Source organism: Penaeus vannamei, chromosome 26 (genome assembly GCF_042767895.1).
Source record: "Penaeus vannamei isolate JL-2024 chromosome 26, ASM4276789v1, whole genome shotgun sequence".
NCBI lineage: Eukaryota > Metazoa > Arthropoda > Malacostraca > Decapoda > Penaeidae > Penaeus > Penaeus vannamei.
Genome location: NC_091574.1, coordinates 1,348,487 through 1,368,264, shown reverse-complemented (window position 1 = coordinate 1,368,264; position 19,778 = coordinate 1,348,487). Strand labels below are relative to the sequence as shown.

General features: G+C 36.8%; 1 protein-coding gene across 4 annotated transcripts; it reads right to left on the bottom strand.

The window, feature by feature from the left end:
• Positions 1 to 477: 477 nt before the first annotated feature.
• Positions 478 to 17,043, bottom strand: AGO1 (protein argonaute-2). Of its 4 annotated transcripts, none has more exons than XM_070139900.1 (19): positions 16,919 to 17,043; positions 12,975 to 13,181; positions 12,248 to 12,462; positions 11,996 to 12,070; positions 11,742 to 11,873; positions 11,434 to 11,608; positions 11,154 to 11,296; positions 10,905 to 10,984; positions 9,941 to 10,049; positions 9,444 to 9,677; positions 8,583 to 8,805; positions 7,669 to 7,812; positions 7,107 to 7,266; positions 6,772 to 6,931; positions 3,666 to 3,746; positions 2,841 to 3,073; positions 2,508 to 2,637; positions 2,080 to 2,279; positions 478 to 1,880 (listed from the first exon to the last, which is right to left on the bottom strand). In XM_070139900.1, exons 1-19 carry the CDS (start codon positions 16,935 to 16,937, stop codon positions 1,772 to 1,774), a joined length of 2,829 nt encoding a protein of 942 aa, XP_069996001.1. In that variant the 5' UTR covers positions 16,938 to 17,043; the 3' UTR covers positions 478 to 1,771. The 4 variants fall into 4 exon arrangements, with proteins under 4 accessions (XP_069996001.1, XP_027229816.1, XP_069996002.1 ...); XM_027374015.2 differs by having other exon boundaries at positions 12,248 to 12,453; XM_070139901.1 differs by lacking the exon at positions 3,666 to 3,746.
• Positions 17,044 to 19,778: the final 2,735 nt, after the last annotated feature.

The window sequence follows — 19,778 nt, the reverse complement described above, 5'->3', positions numbered from 1 at the left end:
AGCCCAGGCTGCTCTTTTTGAAAGTAAGTGATAATTTGTTACACAAAAAATGAACTAAAACATGCTCGGTTACAATTCTTGTCTTGGAAGCAATCGTATGTATTCTACGATGAGTACCACTGCGAAGTCTGCAGAACTCTGCATGTCTGAGTTCTAGACCGATTTCTCTGAACACCACCGGGATTATACCAGGCGATACAATTTTGTTCATCTCCTTCCTTTTTTTTTCTTGTTTGCTACCTAAACTGTCACCCAAACAAAACTACCCCGTTGTAGATGATTGCTAAGTATTCCCATCCATTCTATGGCAAACAGTGATATTCAAAAGTTGCGGTCTTAGACTAGGAAATCCATGTGCTTATGATATGGACGGGGCATGCCTTGGACTCTACATTCACGCTTGCGCTGTATGGTAATATTTGAATCTATACGTACATGGCTGAGTAATGACAGCTTTGATAACACAATAACCAACCATTTTTCAACATTGGACAATGTTCCATAAACATAGTATCCTACTAATTTTATGCAAGTGCAATGCCCCTTCCAGCTATATACACATGAGTTCAAGGGTTATTAAACCCTTTACACATTTAAAAAATAATAATAAAAAAAAAACAAATAAAAATAAAAACATTAATGGCAGTAAAAAATATGACTGCAGGAGCCTTAAACCTTAATTCATTAAAACCCCATGTCGCTGTGGCTTTGGATTTCCCGGCATTATCCATACAACACCTACATGCTCTCTGGTCAGTAATCATGGAGTTCAAAATGTACACTTTTTGACACAATAAACAAATGGAAAATTTTAAAAATCATACTGATTACATTCAGAATAATATGCTTTACAGCAAAGAAAGAATGAGCACGAATCAATAAATATCAGCACTCCACTGCTGAAACCCCATCACTACTCACCAGACTGCATGTAATAGTGATCAAAATTATGACTCGTTAAAGAGTTGTGCACCACACAAGTGCATTCCATACAAAATACACCAGTACACTTAAAAATTCAATATTACTTGATGTAATGAAAATGCAAGCTTAATGCTGCTGTCACAGAAGTTATCCCCATGCTTTGGAGCATGCACAAAGACATGAACCTACCATGCACTGACTCAGCATGCAACAAACGCATGTGGTACACAAGCCAACATCTATGGGAGGCATGAGGTACATTTCAGCAGGTACATGATTCCATCTTCCTTAAACATTCAACGTGTGACCATTTTAATGGTTCTACAGAGAATGGTAAATTTCACAGATCGTGCAAAGGGTGAAAGTGTCAACTGAATTCACCCAGAAGTATTATTGTGAAAAAATAAATAAATGAAATAAAGACAATTCAATTGTTGGTTTCCAAAATATAACAAGAGGTGGTGAACCTCAAAGTGGAAATCTTAAAATTTAAAGCTAGTAATTAAGTGCAAGTTCATGATACTACACAATCGCTAGAAAATCCTTAGTTATGGTCAATATTTACACACACATTTTATCATGTGCAATTAATTTGGGCCATTATCAAATAAAAAAAATCCATCGTACCATAAAAACAAAATATAAAATCTGTGAAAGTTCCAAACCAGTCAAAGAAAAGAAGAAAAAAAAAAGTCAGCTTAAAATGGTCATCTATCAATTAAAATTAACCACAATGAAGAGGATCCATCGACGAGTTCTTCTGCAAATGAGCCCACTTTTAAGACCAGACTCTTCTTCTTGCATGATGATGTTGTGAACCTTGAGGCAGACTAGGTAAGGAGAGATGTTAAGCGAAGTACATGACTCTGTTTGTGTCGACATGCACTGTAACTGCCCTTGCCATGGCAGATGGTGTGCGATCCTCACTGTTGCCAGATTGGTGTGACCCCTCTCCACTGAAAACACAAGGATCATAATCATTAGAAAAATGTAAACAGAAAAGAGTAACTTCAAAGGGGAAAAAAAAGGAAAAAATACAAGCCTTAAGATAACAAAAGTCACATTACACACAATTGCATCGATATTAGGTATTTTGGTTGCAGCACAGGAACACATTGCATTAGAGAAAAAGAAGTACTCGAACATGAAACTCACCTGTCATGCTCCTTTTCGACGAGATGATAACGAGCCCTGAAGGCTACCAGGTGAGCATAATAGGCTGGAGCAGGTATGGAGACTGATCGTGTACATCTTACATAGGTATGACACAACTGGTAGGTCAGGCACTGCAGCTCATCACTGTCAAAGTGGTTATCATCCCACAGAACATGGTAGTGACTGGGACGACTTGTGCCCTGGAAGAAAAATCACCTCACTGTTTGCATATGCACATCATTTAAAGCCCTAAGATATTTAAGATTAACAGGATAGTATACAATAGTACTAAAGCTATTATAGAGGCAAAAAGTATCTACCTTTTTGTGAATCTATCAAAATCAACATTTCACATGGAATATCATGAGGAAATATGTAAACCAACTACATAAGGATGAACAACACAAGCAGTATCAAAATCTACACACCTGGATGCCCTGATGAGAGCAGAGGTAGAAGTCAAACTCAGTTGGATGCGTGATGCCCACATCAACAGTTGTACCTGCAGGAATATTACCACTCTTGCCACTCTGTTCTTTCTTGTCAGAACAGAACAATCTGGAAAAAAATTACTCTTTAGCACTTCCATTACTTTGTGACAAACAACAGGAGCATAAAACATTTGAGTTCCTATATGTTGCAACCATCATGGTGTCTTCACTATGAAAGGCAATGATTTCCCAGCAGCAACACCTCTGTGCTACATAGCCAAAATCAAAATCAGCTGCTAAGTTCATAACACTGTTCCCAAACACACTCACCTTGTATGATGTCTCTTCTGCACAGCAATGTACGTGATGCCAGGCTTGTAATCCGCTTCCAACTTTATGCAAGCCTCTCTCATGGCAGTCAGCTCATGCTGGAGCACAGTCTGGAATTGTCCTTCGCTCACACCATCCCGATAAAGGATGATCCTGTTGGGCTTGAACCGCGTAGACTTGTAGAACTGGATGAGCAACTCCTTCACCATAGAAGAGAGTTCCTGGATCACCTCCTGTTATTTGGAAAGAACAGTTAATGATGGGTCAACTTCCACCAACAACATATGCTTCTCCACAACAAGCACAGGAGTCACAAATCCCTGTCATGGTTTTAAGGAGATGACATTACTGGATTTCATTATCATCAGTTTTATTCTTTAATCCTAAACTCAGTGTTAAAAATGGTTGATGAGATGTTTTAAAAAGGAGGAGGTGACTCAATTTAATAAATACTACACATGGCAAATCACTGAGGATGATGATATTCATTTATGAGACTCCCAGAGGAGAGGGAGAGTAAACACACAAAAAAACAGGGGAATACTCTGCCACCGCTTTCAGTAAGGACAATATCTGAGCCTACACACTGGTCTGAGCAAGATAAGTACTTCCATTAAGCAACTGATAACACAGACTGGGAGGGGTCAAAGCTTGACTTGTGCTGTATTCTGGTTTTGCCGACAGGATATAACTTATCACTGACATTTACACATTACAAGTGCCACCAAGATCCATGTGATCTGCAATGTGAAAATAAATGGGAAACTCTTGAGAGGTAAAAATTATCATTTGTTACCAATGGTTCAAAAAAGGAAAAATACTTGCGTCATGTGCCGTCCTCGCGAAAGTCAGTTGTCTGGGTCGCGAGCCGTCACTGGCACTTTGGCCTTGTGTTGTTGATCCATTCTGTTAATGGCAAATTCAACGCTTATTGATTGTATTTGGTACTGACTGACTTTTTTTTTTTTTCTTTTAATAGCAAAGATTTTTTTCCCACAAGTTAGGTATGTGCCACTCAACTTTAACCTTAACATAAAATTAGTTGGGAATATGCCATGATTTGACAACACAAGGGGACTCAAGTACACATATCTTCACTGTCACCTCACAAAGTTACAGCTGGACTGGCCGTTAACCCTCACAGGATCCACTCAAATGAGCAGCCTTTTGCGACAATCCATCAAGAGACATTTATACTCAAAATCTCAATGAGCTTTTAACCTTTAAGAACTATTGGTTTACTCATTCTTTCACTGAATAGCAATCCCCTCATCAGTAGCAAATTAATGTAAGGGACATCAAGGGAAAAGCTACAACAGGGAGGAGAGGAAGGCGTCATTTGAACCCTATTACCAAATACATCATAGCGAGAACATGAGGCTAATCTGTTACTGTAGTATTTTAATCCGATTTTTGGTTTCATCTTTTTTTTTTTTTTTTTTTTTCATCATCTTCACTTCTGAATTATTCACTCTTAGCAATAGAAACATCATCACATTGCAAAATCTGTATTCTTTTCTCTCTCTCTTTTTTTATTTTATTTATTTATTTATTTTTTTTTAAGTGTGGCTTCTTTTTTCACTTAATCCGCATTACCATTCACTAAACATAACTACCCACACATCACTTTGAAAAAGGTTGTGTTGATTTGAGTCTATCACCAATCTTTCTTTCCTTCACTTTTAAATAGTTCAGTGAATGCTAGGCATGGCGCACGATGACAAAAAATCTCATACTACTTAAAAAAAGGGAGCTTCATTTGGGAAATTTAGCAACACTTCTCTTTAAATCCCCAAACATCAAAAGACTGGCAAGATATGACTGAAATAGTCTGATGATAGTGCATGTGTAAAAGCAATGATAAAAAATCTTCATTATATCCTCATGTGGCAAATCCAGAAGACAGACACAATTCAACCCACCTTTATTTAAATCAAAGACATACACACTCCGCACATTGCTATTCAAAACAAACTTTTAGCTCCTTAAGGTTTCTCAAAGAAGGATATATATATACCTTTCCATCCCTTGTAACACAAATGGAGAGACTTTAAGCATTTGAATGAGAAAAAAAAAAAAAAAAAAAAAACTCCCGATGATGCCTTTTAAGCGTATACTTGATCAAGAACTTACTGTAAAGCACTTTTCTTATTCACCTTTTCTGAAAGTTTAAAATGAATGTGGAGCAAAATACTGAAATCCTTTTTGTGCTCTTAGAACTCTTTTTCTAATTACAAAGATGATTCCATCTCTCAGGAATATTCTAACTACTTATGGAATGGAATGAAATGAAAAAGAGAGTTTGTTAATTCCGTTTGGACTGAGTGAATGTTTTCCTTCAACAATCCTCTTGTTAGTATATCAACAGCTACTCCTTTCAAACCAAAAAACATCATGCAAATTCATCTTCCCTATAAATAAGTAAAATAAAATAAATTTATATATATATATATATATATATATATATATATATATATATATATAATATATATATATACAAACAGATAAATAAACAAACAAATAAATAAACAACTTTTAAAAACATTTACATCTACACTTCATATGCTCATCACCCTAGAGAGGGAGAAATTGTAAGAAAATTCTTTTTGTCTTGTGAACATATCTATTCCCACTCACATCTTTCTCGGTAAATTCATCTTTTTTACTTTTCAAATCTCTAATCCCCACATTTCTTAAGACTTGTGTAGCCAATGTCAGGTAAAGAACGGAAAATATGTCAAATATAGATATACATAAATAAAAACACCAAAATTACAAAAAGCACAAACAATTAAAAAGTAAAGAATGACAGCTGCAAATAAAATATGCAATCAATCTTCAGACAAACAATAAATTTATGGATGTACTGATCAATGTGATTTCTATGAAAATAATTGCAAGGAGGACAAGACTCCTTCTGAACAAGTTGAAAAGGGTTTCCATAAAGCAGGGGAATAAATTGATAGGCCATTTATTTGACACAAGTACTATATGCCAGTGCTTATGACTTCCAACCGGGGGGCTCTTTTATACTTGGAAGGGGGGGGGGGGGGGAAGCACGCAATTGTCTCTACAATTTTTGCCAAAACCTCCTATTGAACCAGGATAATTGAACTACAAAGTGCTGTGCCTATTTAGCATCTCTCTACCTTCTTTATGCCTACAAAATACCAAACAAATACAAATATCTATTGTAGTTTATCTGCTGTTGGTATCTCCCTACTGTATTTTCAAACCTATCACTATTCAAGACAACAGCAATACAATGGCTGTGGAGACAACCCCATTTATGCAACAAAATACTCAATAGATTAATCACATGAACATAATGACAATAGACACCAATTAACCAACATCATGAGGCATAGGCATAGTAAAAATCTATCCGAGAGGAGGCAGGACCTTATCTTTTGAATATCAAAGCTTTAGCGAGACATTTCCAAGAGTGTACAACCACATACAAGTATAGATGGAAATGAAATAATCAGATATACTGATATCACTATAATACAAGAATATATGAAATCTGAAATTACTTTTCATTTCAAAACTTTATAATTGCCCAAGAATAAATTCTGAAAGCACTGCCTAACTGCTTGTTGATGTATCTTTCTGTGTGTTGTCTGATAAAGTCATAAGGAAGTGAAAAATGTAACAAGCGACTCAAAAAACAACCCTAATGCATAAAAACCTGAATATGCAGCAAACAAATAACCAAAAGAAAACAAACATACGTAAAACCAACACAATTTCATCGAAATCATATATAACCCTCCATGAAAACCCAATATAAAAAATATAAAATAAATAAAAACGTAAATAGAAACAGGAAGTGTTAATATCATCTATAAGTAAAACTGGCATGACCCAAATGTCAAGATACATAATCAACTGCAAGAACAAAACAAACAAAAACAAATGCACTGCCTACCTGTCTGTGCTGCTGGACCCGGACAGTTGCAGCATAGCGTGATGGATGAGCATCCATAGATCCTACTACGGCTGCAATGGACGGCTTCTTATTATCACCCGCTGGTGGATGAGTTACATCAGCACCCAGGAAGATCACAGGCTCATTGAACACTTTTGGTCTGAAACAGGAATAATTACATTAAATTTCGCCTTACTACTGTTGCAAACAGCCGACAAACTCACCATCCAAGTGTAACAAGTAATACATATTTATTATATTCAAGAGAAGAGTTTAAAGATTTCAAAATCAAATATGAGCACCACAAGACCTTTCTTTCAATAACAATACTGTACCTGATGCCTGGAACAAGAATGGAGTTGATGCCTCCCAACTTCACGTTTATTTTGAGACAGAGGTTGGACAGTGTTTGCGGTGAGGTTTTGTTCACATTCTTGGCCTGGACACATTGGGTAGCCATTCCCAAGACAGTGTCACCCACACGCTTCACTTCAGCTGTTGCAAAAAGAAAAGAAAGAGGAAATTAAGTCACTGTTGAGCAGGGCTATGCAGCACAAGAGAGGAGCTTACGTATTTGTTCAGTGTATTGTGCAGATATCATTTTTACTTACATCCATGCGCTCTGCACCACCCTCTAACCAAGTGCAAGTATTAAAATAAAGGAAGTGGTTAGGGTAAGGCATGGCACTAAAACACTTGATTTGATAGGAACTGTAATTCTGGACCAAACAAACAGAAAAAGGAAAATCCACTAAAGATATCTAATCTGATTGAAGAATCCCCCAAGAACCGTGAAATATCCAGTCTTCTCTTCTTAACCTATTACTAATATCTACTGTATTTCATAAGGTCATGACAATACCAATGTATACTAGTGAAACATCCTCAGCACCTTACCATAGACAGGAGTTTTGCCTGGTAGAACAACACAAACAAGCTGCAGACCGGTGAATGTGCTCTTCAGGTAACGGAACATGGGCTCTACCTGGTCAGGACCGTTGGCATACTTGCAGAAGCACGGCTGGCCAATGATGGGCATGCCTGGAGGGAATCACGTCAAATGGATCTTTCGGTGGAAGACACTTTTAGCCATCAAAGAGGCTGTTGTAAAACTACTTGGGGTGGGGGGAGGGAATGACTTTGGAGTAAAAATCTTGGAGCAATGGACCATCTAGCCTCATAAAATTTCTAAAATAAACTTAAGAACAGCAAGAAATAAAGAAAAGGAGAGGACTGAACTGCAGCCAATACTGGGAAAACTAAGATTTCTTACGCAAATAGATTACAAACAGCCTCTCACACTCAGAATGTTGTCTGTATATATAAAAAAAAGTAAAAAAAAAATAAGAGTCGCTCAATGAGGATGATGAGAGTTGTGCTGCCTTGTAGAATCTTCTCACTGAGTGGAAATCCAAGTGCGGGCCGCCGCGTGCTTCGCCCCACAGCGCATAGTGAAGCAGTGTCTTTGCAGTCTTTGAGAGAGCTTTTCCTTGTAAAGATCTTGAGAGGCAATGCCAAGGCATGTCTTATAACCTCTGTACTATGTTCAAAGGAAAGTCAATCAAACTGAACAAGAATTTAAAGAAAGAGAAAGAAAAAACACAGGAAAACTGAATGTATGCATTCCCCTTTACCCTCACACAAGAAATGAATAAATCAAAATAAAATAAAAGTACAGTAAAGAAATACAAAAGGAATAAGTTGTCTGTAACCTCTCTGATGACGTAACGAAGAAATGGGTTCTATAAACTATTTGCAAAGACCTACTCAACACAGACTTGATTGCTCTTCCTCCCACCCTTACAACTTACCAGCATCATTACTAATCTTTTGTAGTTGCTGTGTAAAATTGCGCAGCGCATCTTCTCTCACTGTGCGCTGTGGGGCGAAGCATGCAACGGCCCACACGCGGATTTCTACCCCTGTGAAGAACTGTTTCCCTCTCATGTCCCACACCCCCTGGTTGGGCAGAGCTTGCTGCTTTGTTCGCCCTCCATATTGGAGCTTTGGGGGTGGGAGTACGCGACCTCGGACCTGGAGGAATAGAAAACATGTTCTCCCATTAGACACACATCATCCACTTCAAAGAGAAACAATATACATGTGGTTCATGAGTGGCAAGTAAGCAATAAGGGCAATATGGCAAAATTATCTCAAGACAGCAATGCTACATAAAAAGAATAAGAACAATAATAATAAAAATAAACAAATCTGTGTACAATCATTAAAAGGACATACAAAAACAAGCACTTAAAGAAAATGCTGCCATGTTTCGGATGAACAATGGCCACACAGAACTCGGAAATAAGGCAAATGACGTATCACGTGTCTTACCTTACACTTTGCTTTCCTTGATAATATGAATAAATTTCAATTTATCATATAGAGATCTTCATATACGTGATACTTGTTCAGAGTAAGAGTGAGAGAAGGAGGGAGGGGAGGGAGGTAAGGAGGGAGAGAGAGAGAAAGAAAGAAAAAATAATGAACAGCCAGAGAAACAGATAGAAAGAAAAGTGAGAGAAGGTACAGAAAAGAAACCCACTGTGGCATTTCTTACCAGAAATATATACACTTTTTCTTCTTTACAACATCCACTTCTTTTGAAAGATTACATTCTCTAACACTAATAGGAAGTAGTGAGAAGTAACAACCCCCTGCAACCGGCTTACCTCCATCATAGCTGTACTGATCGTCAGACCAAATTCTTGCATGTACGGGTCATTGTTAAAGTCTGCCTTTCGGACCAGATTGTTGATCTCTCTCTCCCTATCAGGTGCAGATCTAGCTGTTGCCTTGATCATGGTAGATGTCTGCATGTCTGTTAGTTTCTTGATGCATCGTTGTCCAGGTACTATGTTGCATACTTCCAGAGGAAGGTATGTGTGTTTGTGTTCTTGTCCCACCTAAAGAAATATAAAAAAAAAAGCTCTTTCTGTTAAATAACACTGCTGTAATTACTTGAAGACTAGAAGTTAGAATAATGCTTAAATATTTTAATAACAAAAAACTAGCTATGATAACTGTAACAAGAATAACTTAAGTAATAAAATGTCAACAACCAAAACTGGAATAATATCAAATGTATTCATAACGACAAAAGGGTTACAGACTATCTAGGCAGAGTTTTACATCTCCACCTAGCATTTTGCACAAAACTGGAACTCACCTGAAGGCAAGGTAGATGGGGGAACCTGAGTTTCATTTTGTATTTGTCAAGGAAATATTTTGCAACAGTACATTCCACAGTCTGACCATTCTCTAGCTGCAATGGGAACCTGAAGAAAGCAGAATTGAATTAATTAAAAGCCTGTCTATTTTAAGATCGGAAAATACCCCTACTGAAGGAATGTGAAACTCCAACATTATTTAGACGTGAATACCGTAATCTTGTCATATCTTTTGAGTGTTCTTGTTTAACCCATTAACGCCAGTATATTTTGAAGGAAAAAAGAAAATCGGGCGGCTACAAAATCGGCAGGCGGAGTTTCCCTGGAGTCTGTCCGCCTGCCGGCTATGGCCCACTGCTGTGTTGGAGCATGAGCCCCAATACAGCGTCACATTGGCGGGACGCCCGGCAATGTTTATTTTTTGGAGATGTCTCATATGTTGGACACCCGTCGTTATTGGGTTAACAGGGGGAGGGGGGTCCAAAACAAGAATTCTCAAAAAGATTGATAACCTGCTGATAACATTCATATACAATATTTGGCCAAAAGTGTACATTTCTTATCAAGACAAAGGGAAAGCCAAGCATTCAAGGTCATATCTTTACAAAATTGCTTCCCGAGACATGCAACAAATCTCCGACACTTCCTCAAATAGAGGTCAAGGGATCTTAGATCTTTTGGTAAAACATTTTTTCATGTTTTCTTTAAGGGAGGGAGCTGACAAGCATGTGAATACACAAACAATACACAGGGTAAGAAATTTAATATAAAATCAACAATGAAATAGTAAGAAACAAGAAAATGTTTTACTATTCTACATTTGAAAATGAAAGCAGTTGCCTTAACAAAAAGACCTTAAATAAATATGTAGCACATTCAGTTTGTCATTAAACTATCCTTTCCATGGTTTCAGAAGCAGCACTAAAAATATAACACAAGCAAGCAAAAAAGCGCACAACTTACGACTGCATCTGTGCTGGTCTTCTTGTGACATTGCACACCCTGTACTTTCTTCGCATCGCACCACAGTGTGTGATTTCAATCTGAAGAGTAAAAAGGATACTTGTTCATAAATCCATGTACCGTCTTCCAAAGGCAAGTAAGTGTACAATATTCTCGAATCAATGTTATTTCAACTTTGAGATCATGAAAAAAGTATATATTCAAAAAACAGTAAATGAATAGTATAAAATTTATATACATAAAAATTACCTTCAGACCCTTAATTTCCTTTGTGAACTTGACACGCTGGGAATCCGTTAGAGGTTTCCTCTGCTCACCTATTTCTCGAATATCTAACACTTCACACATAAATTCTATTACTGCCTGGGCCTTGTAAAATGCTGTAGCTGACACTGTAGGAAAAAGGGGCAATTTATTTAATTCATAACTTTTACATCTACAGCAGTATGTAAACAAAACATGATATCTTCTTTCAGAGAATAATTCCTCAGAATACTTCTCACTACACATAAAGAAGCAGAATCCTTACCGTCAATGTTTAGCATCATCTTCCACTGTGAAGGTCTTACACTTTGGTGGAAGCCAAACCACACTTCCCTTCCACCTCCCAAGGGGTGATAATAGCCATCTGGAGCGGAGAAGAAGGACCTGCCCACTGGGGTGTACGTCATGGATGGCAAATGACGCATCACGACATCTAGTGCCTGATGGAACAAAAGTCATCCAAATCATGATAAAAGCCAGAACTGTACTGGTTGTTTATAGGACTGACAAGAATGATAATACTTTTAACAGTTAAACCACACAAATTACATTGATTTATGCATCTAAACCCACCTGTATTGCATCATAAGGAATGGTTCTTGTCCGTCCTTCCAATGCTTCTTCTAACGTATATAGATTTACTTGTGCTAACCATTTCATCGCTACCTTGAACACCCTGTCACGTCCTTCCCCTGGTAACGTTACCTGTGAAAAATAAATAGGCAATGAGTAACAATTACTCAAACTAAATCACAGAAAGCTCAACATTAAGGATTATTTATTTTAACAGAATATATCATGAGATTAAAACAATAATCATTCCTCACCTCTAGCTCCATTTTTTCATTACCAATGGGCAGGGGATCTCTGGTGTATAAATTGCTTCTCCCATCGAAGACAGGCTACGAAACAAAAGACCTTATTATATATCATGAAAATGTTTGAGGCATACAATATTTAACAATCTATAAATATACATGCTAGCAATCAGTAAATTAATAAATAAATACATTGCAAATCACACTCAAAACCATGAAAGAACAAAAAAAATATAGAATCAAAAATATTCCCACACATACCTTTAGAGTGCCAAAAATTCTAGGGAAAGCATGGACCATCGTCTCAATAATTTCCCGATTAACCTTGCGCGGGCATTTGTCAGGGGTAATACTAATATCATAGTGGTGAATGTAACCTCTTGGCATAGAGATCTGGAAGTGATTGGCCCGCAACGTGATAGGTCGACCTTCTCGCCCGAGATTCGGTCTTCTTGGTGCTACAAAAGCTGGTGTGTCAAAAGAAAAGAACAGAGAATCAGATGTAAGTAAATTCTACCTGGAGTACAATAGAGGGCTGTAATTCTACCTGGAGTACTATAGAGGGCTGTAATGAATAAGTTAGGGGGGGAAGTGGCTCACTAGTACAATTGACATAAACCCTGACTGTAAATCTCAGACATGGTCCTTTACCCCAATGGTGACCAAAATTTAGCTGTGCCAAACAGAACCATGTACCAGGTTGTGTATGCAGTCATCTGCTCAAGTGCAAAATACATGGAACACATGTTTATCCCACTTTGAGCAGGCTGACCATATGTGATGTGGACCCTTGCCACCAAACATCTAGGTTCAGTTTATTCAGGCAAGAATGGATAACAAACACCAACAAAGCCTTAACCAAAGAGATCCTTACAACTCGTCTTTCACCTGAACAAAATAAATCTGAACATGAAAGACTCTCAAGGCATTTCCTGTTGCTTTCCTCCTCCTGGGAGAACCCCAAGGAAAACCATACTTCAATACTTACTAGGTAGTTCTGGCGGTAGGAGGGCAGTCATGCCTGTCCCTGTTGCAACAGCTGGCGTACCAGGGGCTTGCGGTACAATGGTAGTGATGGGGCCAGGGACCGGCGTCGGTCCCGGCGGTAGGTTCAAGGGTCGGGGCACTGGGGGGCCAGCTGGTCCTGGGGGTCCACCCGGACCCGAGGGACCGGGTGGGCCAGGAGGACCAGGTGCTGCAAGAGAAAATATCAATTTAATTTCTTTCTATGCAAAATGTCTTCATGTGCTACACTGGCTTGAAAAGCTGTTATATCATAAAAAAAAGTAGAAGAGACGAAAAAGCCTGTGCCCACCCATAAATTCTCTCCAAATTCTTGGAAAACAAAAAAGTTACAACCTCATTCCTCCATATTTGCTGGCTTTGATGATAAACAGGATTGCATTGTTTTCCTATATTTTTTAATCCTATAGTTTATCTTAAATAAATTTCAATTCAGGTTGTAGTAAATTACATATAAAAAAACATCAAAAATAACACTTTTTTTTTTTAATAGGTATCTATCTGACCAATACTAATTTCCAATAAATAATCTACAATCTCAACTAAATCATTTTCATTGACAAGATCATCCATTTTCCTGAAAGTGCACTACTCTGACCTTAAAATAATTTCCAACCTGAATCCCTGAAAAGAATTTGTCCCCGGCTTCTGGGCAGTAATCAATGCACTCCAGAAGCACAAGCTGTACTCACACAACCTAGCTACCACACCCAGCTCTTCCTCCCCACTTAAAATAAACAACAATAAGTGCTTGCCACAACACCACACCCAGCTCTTCCTCCCCACTTAAAATAAACAACAATAAGTGCTTGCCACAACACCACACCCAGCTGTTCCTCCCCACTTAAAATAAACAACAATAAGTGCTTGCCACAACACCACACCCAGCTCTTCCTCCCCACTTAAAATAAACAACAATAAGTGCTTGCCACAACACCACACCCAGCTGTTCCTCCCCATTCAAAATAAATGTAAACAGGTAACTTAGTTCTGAAACCTTTCCATGCAAAATAAACACTTGCCAGCCATGTTAGCCAAATGAGATCCCGGCCATACCTCCTCAACGCAGTAATGATAATGGGATTAAAAAGTAGAGGTTTTCATGTAGATCTCTAATGCTTAAAAAGAAAAAAAAATGCATAAACTTTTTTACAAATGGTCTTAAAAATATAGCTATTTGACAGGATTCCTGGTACATACCTATTCACCTTCAAGTTTGTTTCTGTTCTTCAATTCTAAAAAAAATTCTGTTCTTTGAGCAAAACTAAAAAGAAACTTCAAGAAATGCTAGTGAATCCTCAAACAGCTGTCAGAATAAATTAATTCAAGTGAACTGAAGACTGCTACATAAATTTTCCAGCACACACATTAAGAATATACTTTGACAAAAAAAGAAAAGAAAAACAGCATTAAAATGTGAGCAAGATGGTCAATATCACCATTAGTTACCCAGGACTTTTTGCTGTCACAACCAAGATCACTTTCATGATTACTGGTTAAATCAATGATCTGACCAAGTGTAGCAGATTTTATATCCACAATGTGAGCTTATTTCTCTATTTGCACCTTCCATGAGACTGCTCAATATTTTTTTTTAGAAAAAAAAAGGTTAAATATAATCTGATACTTTTATAATCAACCATTTCCTTGACACTTTCATTAACCAAATTGATGCAAAATTACACTAAATTGCAATGCACTATATTGCACACCAACTATCAGTATTTGGCAAGAATTGCTAACTTTACTTGGAAATTCTTTAAGAAATCATAACTTATAAAAGAGGCTTCCAGTTAATTTGTTTTCAAATAATTAAACAGATCTATAGCATTACATGTATGAATACCTACACATGTGGCTTATCATATCATAATTATGGTAATTACTCTTTTTATGCAATTCCTGATTACTACTGGTCTTGAAAAAATAATAGGTTATCCCCAATTCTTTATTGGCCCTTAATTTGAAATGACAGTTATGCTTTAAAATGACATGTTAAATCACACTAATATGATGGCAATATATACTGCATTCTCTTAATGAATTAGTAGTACACCCATAAATTTGTTTATTCCTATTTGTATGTTCTTGTTTTATTACCACACTTACTTCTGCCATTCACAGAAAATCTAGCCAATAAAATGCAGTGACAAGCTATGAATTAAATATGCTTATCAATATAATAAAACCTACTCCTAGGCCTACTTTTGCAAAATTATTACTTATACTCTCCACAATATGAGTAAATCCAAATACATCCAATTCTTACAAAAATTAAGAATTGCAAGCTGAAGTTTTTAACTATGAAAAAACACACACAAACACATTACAAACATATACATGATTTAGGAAGCAGATCTACTGAGAAATACAAAAAAATTTAGTTTGGATAAGTGACAATGGTTTGACAACTGTATTAATAATATATCATTTGATCATCTTATAGAGAGAGATAGAAACAAATAGAGACAGACAGACAGAGAGACAGACACACAGGCAAACAGAGGCACAAACACGCCCACATTCATTTTAATTCATCTTGTTTATAATTAGCTCCAGAAGTCCTAATACACCAGGATGTCGGTTACTAGACCTACCTGACCTCACTTATCTAACCCATACCTCACCCATTTACCCCAAAATGAGATCAAACAATTCCTCTAAACTTCGACAGCACAAGTTTACTAACCTCAAGACCTACCAATCTTAACCTAGCAACTTTAATTTATTTCATCAAATGAATTCTTTGCTATTCCTCTTTGCTCAAAAGGAAAAATCCACGCAACCAGTTCATCGCTAGCTTTCAATATCGCACTATGTAGGCATAGGCCAGGAAACTATCATTTATTATGACAAAATGAGTCTATCCGTCTCCAAGACGATTTTCAAGTCTCATAAGCAATCATCAAAAGCTCAATTTCATTAGCAAAAACCTCTTGGATGTTTACCGTCCTGACTCGAGCATGAAATATGGATACTGTTGAGCACGGCCTGCACTCACCGCAATGATTGCCATTAACCCCATTAACGTACGTACATCTTGGCAAGCCTGAGCCGCGTCTAGGTCCTAAATCGGCAATACACCGTCAGGGAGGTCTACGAGCCCTCCCAAGCTGCCAGAATCTGTGGTGGAGGTGTATTGGTCTTTGCCAGAGAGCTGACAGGTGTGGAGGCTAAAGTAATAGGTGTCAGGCCAGTGGCAGTCATTCCGGCGTCACGTAAATCTCCCTGTTGGCTTAAAACGGCTTGCGGCCAACCCAGATAATACTAAATGCTCGGGAGGTAAACGTGAAATTCGCAAATTGTAAATTACCATCCAACGGCAATCCATTCCCCCCAAATATTCTTTCTAATAAACCTCCGACATTAAAATTTAAAAAATAGCAATAAAAACGGAACTTCTAAAATATATTTTAAAACACACACCCTCCCCCCCTCGAAAAAAAAAAAATAAAAAACCCACGCCCCTAAAAAATAAAAAAACCAGAATCGTACAGGAATTAAAAAAAAATAACATACCAACACTCCACAGACTTGGAAGAAAATAATAAAAATAAACAAATTAAAGAAAAAAAAAATAGTGAAGACGAGTCCGCGCGAGGATCTTGACCCCGTGAACTTTCTAAAACCCGGACCCTAAAATCCCTTATTTCCCCCAAAACCACCTCTCCCGGGGCCCTTTCTCCCCTTTCTCGGGGTTCGCGGGCATCTAGCAACGAAGGAGGAAGGGGAAAAGGCGAGGAAAAGGAAGAGGAAGAGACGGAGAGGACTTAAAAAAACGGGAAAAAACAAGGTCAACGTCAAACTCGTTCTGGGGTGTCAAGTGTTCCCCATCTTCCTCCATTTTCCCGCTTATTTCCCACCAAAATCGCCCTTTTCGCGACACAGGACCCTCCACGAGATACTCACGCTGCCCAACAGGGTACATGAACTCTACAATAGTTGCTAATTGAAGGAGGAAATGGATTAAATTCTCAGCACTTGAAAATGGCGTTCTATGGGACTTCCTGTGTAAGACTGAGGCGCTGGTTCTTTTCTCGCTTCTAAGGTCGATTTTCCGGAGCGGTCGCCGTCTATGCTCGTTTTGGGGGTTTTATTACTTTATTCATTTTAAGATACTTGGGGATTTGTTGGTAATGGATGGGTTTGGGGTCGAGGAAGGAAAATTAGACGAGTGTGTGGTGTGTTAGGATTTTTTTCTTTTTTTTTTTTTTGGTTTCGAATCGTTACTTCTTTCGTTTCTTTAAAAGGTTTATATATATAAAAAAAACGGATATGAAAATGATGTTCAATTCCAACAATAAAATAGGATAATCGATCGTATCCCACATTTCGTCTATCTTATTTCATCTTTTTTTTACATTAAAGCTACCTCGAGTAACAAAGGATCTCCACAATGAAAATCTTCCAAGCGGTTATGACCATCAATAAATGCCTAAATACGAACAATATCAACCTCTCTTTACAATCAGATCGTATTCCCTCGATAGACTGATATTTCGGATAACGAACCCACGAATCTGTGCGGTTATAAGAAGGGATCTAAGACGAGGAAAGCTGATTAAAGGCATTTTGATACAACATGCTTCCGGGCGATGTTTACGGATGTGCATGTGTGCGTGCGTGCGTGCGTAATCGCTTATCTGTGTGTGCGTGTGTGTTTGCGTGTGTGTGGGTGTGTGTTTGTTTGTGTGCGTGCGTTTGTATGTATTTGCGTGGACGTGTGTGTGTAAATGTGTGTGTGTGTGCGTAATCGCTTATCTGTGTGTGTGAGATTACGTGTACGCGTGCGTGCGTGTGTGTGTGTGTTTGCGTGTACGTGTATGTGTGTGTGTGCGTGAGAGAGAGAGAGAGAGAGAGAGAGAGAGAGAGAGAGAGAGAGAGAGAGAGAGAGAGAGAGAGAGAGAGAGAGAGAGAGAGAGAGAGAGAGAGAGAGAGACAGAGAGAAAGAGAGAGATAGAGTGCGTGAGAAAGACAGAGAGAGAGAGAGAGAGAGAGAGAGAGAGAAAGAGTGCGTGAGAAAGACAGAGAGAGAGAGAGAGAGAGAGAGACAGAGAGAGAGCGAGTGCTGAGAAAGACAGAGAGAGAGAGACTGCGTGAGAAAGACAGAGAAAGAAAGACAGACAGACAGAGTGTGTGTGTGTGTGCGTGCGTGTGTGTGTGTGTGCATACGGCTACCTGTAGAGAGATAGGTGTGGCGCCGACCTCTCGCGCGCATGCACCCCCGTGTGAGAGAGTGCTGGCACCTCCTCCAAATAATAATAACAAAAAGAAAATGATAAAGCGATAGATAATGATACTGGATATAGTGATGATATGATATATAGTGATAATGAATATGATAATGATAATAATGATAATAATAATATTAATAATATTAATGATAAAATAAATGAATAAATGAATAATAATAATAATTAATAAATAACATTATTAATAATAAATAAATAATAATAATAATAATAAATAAATAATAATAATATATAAATAATAATAATAGATAAATAATAATAATAATAACAACAACAATAACAATAATGCCAATGACCTTTATCAGATACACAGCAAAAATGATGATGATGACAATAATATAGAAAGGAAATAATATAGAAGTAATATGAGAATGAATAACTTTTAGCAAAAAATATTCGAAACCTGTCAAATACATATTCTATATTTTTTACAATTAATAAGCATTAATGATCATAATAATAGTAATAATAATGATAATGGTGGTAATGATGATTTTGATGATAATAGAAATAACATAATATGATGATGATAATTATAACAAAGATAATAATGGAAATAATGATGATATTGATGATAATAATGATGATAATAATAAAATAACAAAAAATTATAATGATGACGATGTTTATAACAAGGATAACAACAACATCAATAATACTAATAACAATATCAATAATAATGATGACAATAGTAATAATAATAACAATGATAATGTTAATAATAGTAAAATAACAACAATAATAATGATAATAATAATATCAACAATAATGATAATCATGATATTAGTAACAATAATGATAATCATGATATTAATAACAATAATGATAATCATGATATTAATAACAATAATGATAATGATAGTAAGAAAAGATGGTAATAGTTTTGGCAATGATAGTAACAATAATGATAACAAAATGATAATCATTATAATCATCATCATCATCATCATCATAATTATCGTTATCATCACCATGATAATGATAATGATGATGATAATAGCAATGATAATACTAGGGTAATGGCAATAACAACAATAAGAATAGCAATCATAATATCAATAACATTGTTGTTGTTATCATTATCATTATAAGTGTTATCATTATTATAATCATTATCATTTTCATTATCATTACTTGAATGGTAGTACCAGTATTAGTAAAATGATAATAACAATAACAATCAGGATAATAATAAGGATGTTTAGAATAAATACATAAAGCATGATAATTACCAATATCAACATCATTACCACCATTCTCTTTCTCATTATCAATATCATGACTAATATCATCATCATTATCCTTATCATTGCTATTATAATAATCATCATTATCATAAAAATCGAGTATTTTATAAAATATTTTACCTCTGTAATCCACCAACTGCTTTTTGGGTATTTACCAATTATCCTTATGCATTCATATATAAACGATATCTTGCTCTCAATAACACAAAAAATAGATTAATTTGCGATGGAAATTTAGCTCAAAGAAAGGAAACAAAAGGACGGAAATTG

What these genes read in the sequence shown, in the direction of transcription:
- AGO1 (XM_070139900.1), bottom strand. An exon ending in CCCATCTACCTTGCCTTCAG is followed by an intron (nt 9,678 to 9,940) that starts GTGAGTTCCAGT and finishes ATATTTCTTTAG; the next exon opens with GTGGGACAAGAACACAAACA. An exon ending in CAGAAGAGACATCATACAAG is followed by an intron (nt 2,638 to 2,840) that starts GTGAGTGTGTTT and finishes ATTTTTTTCCAG; the next exon opens with ATTGTTCTGTTCTGACAAGA.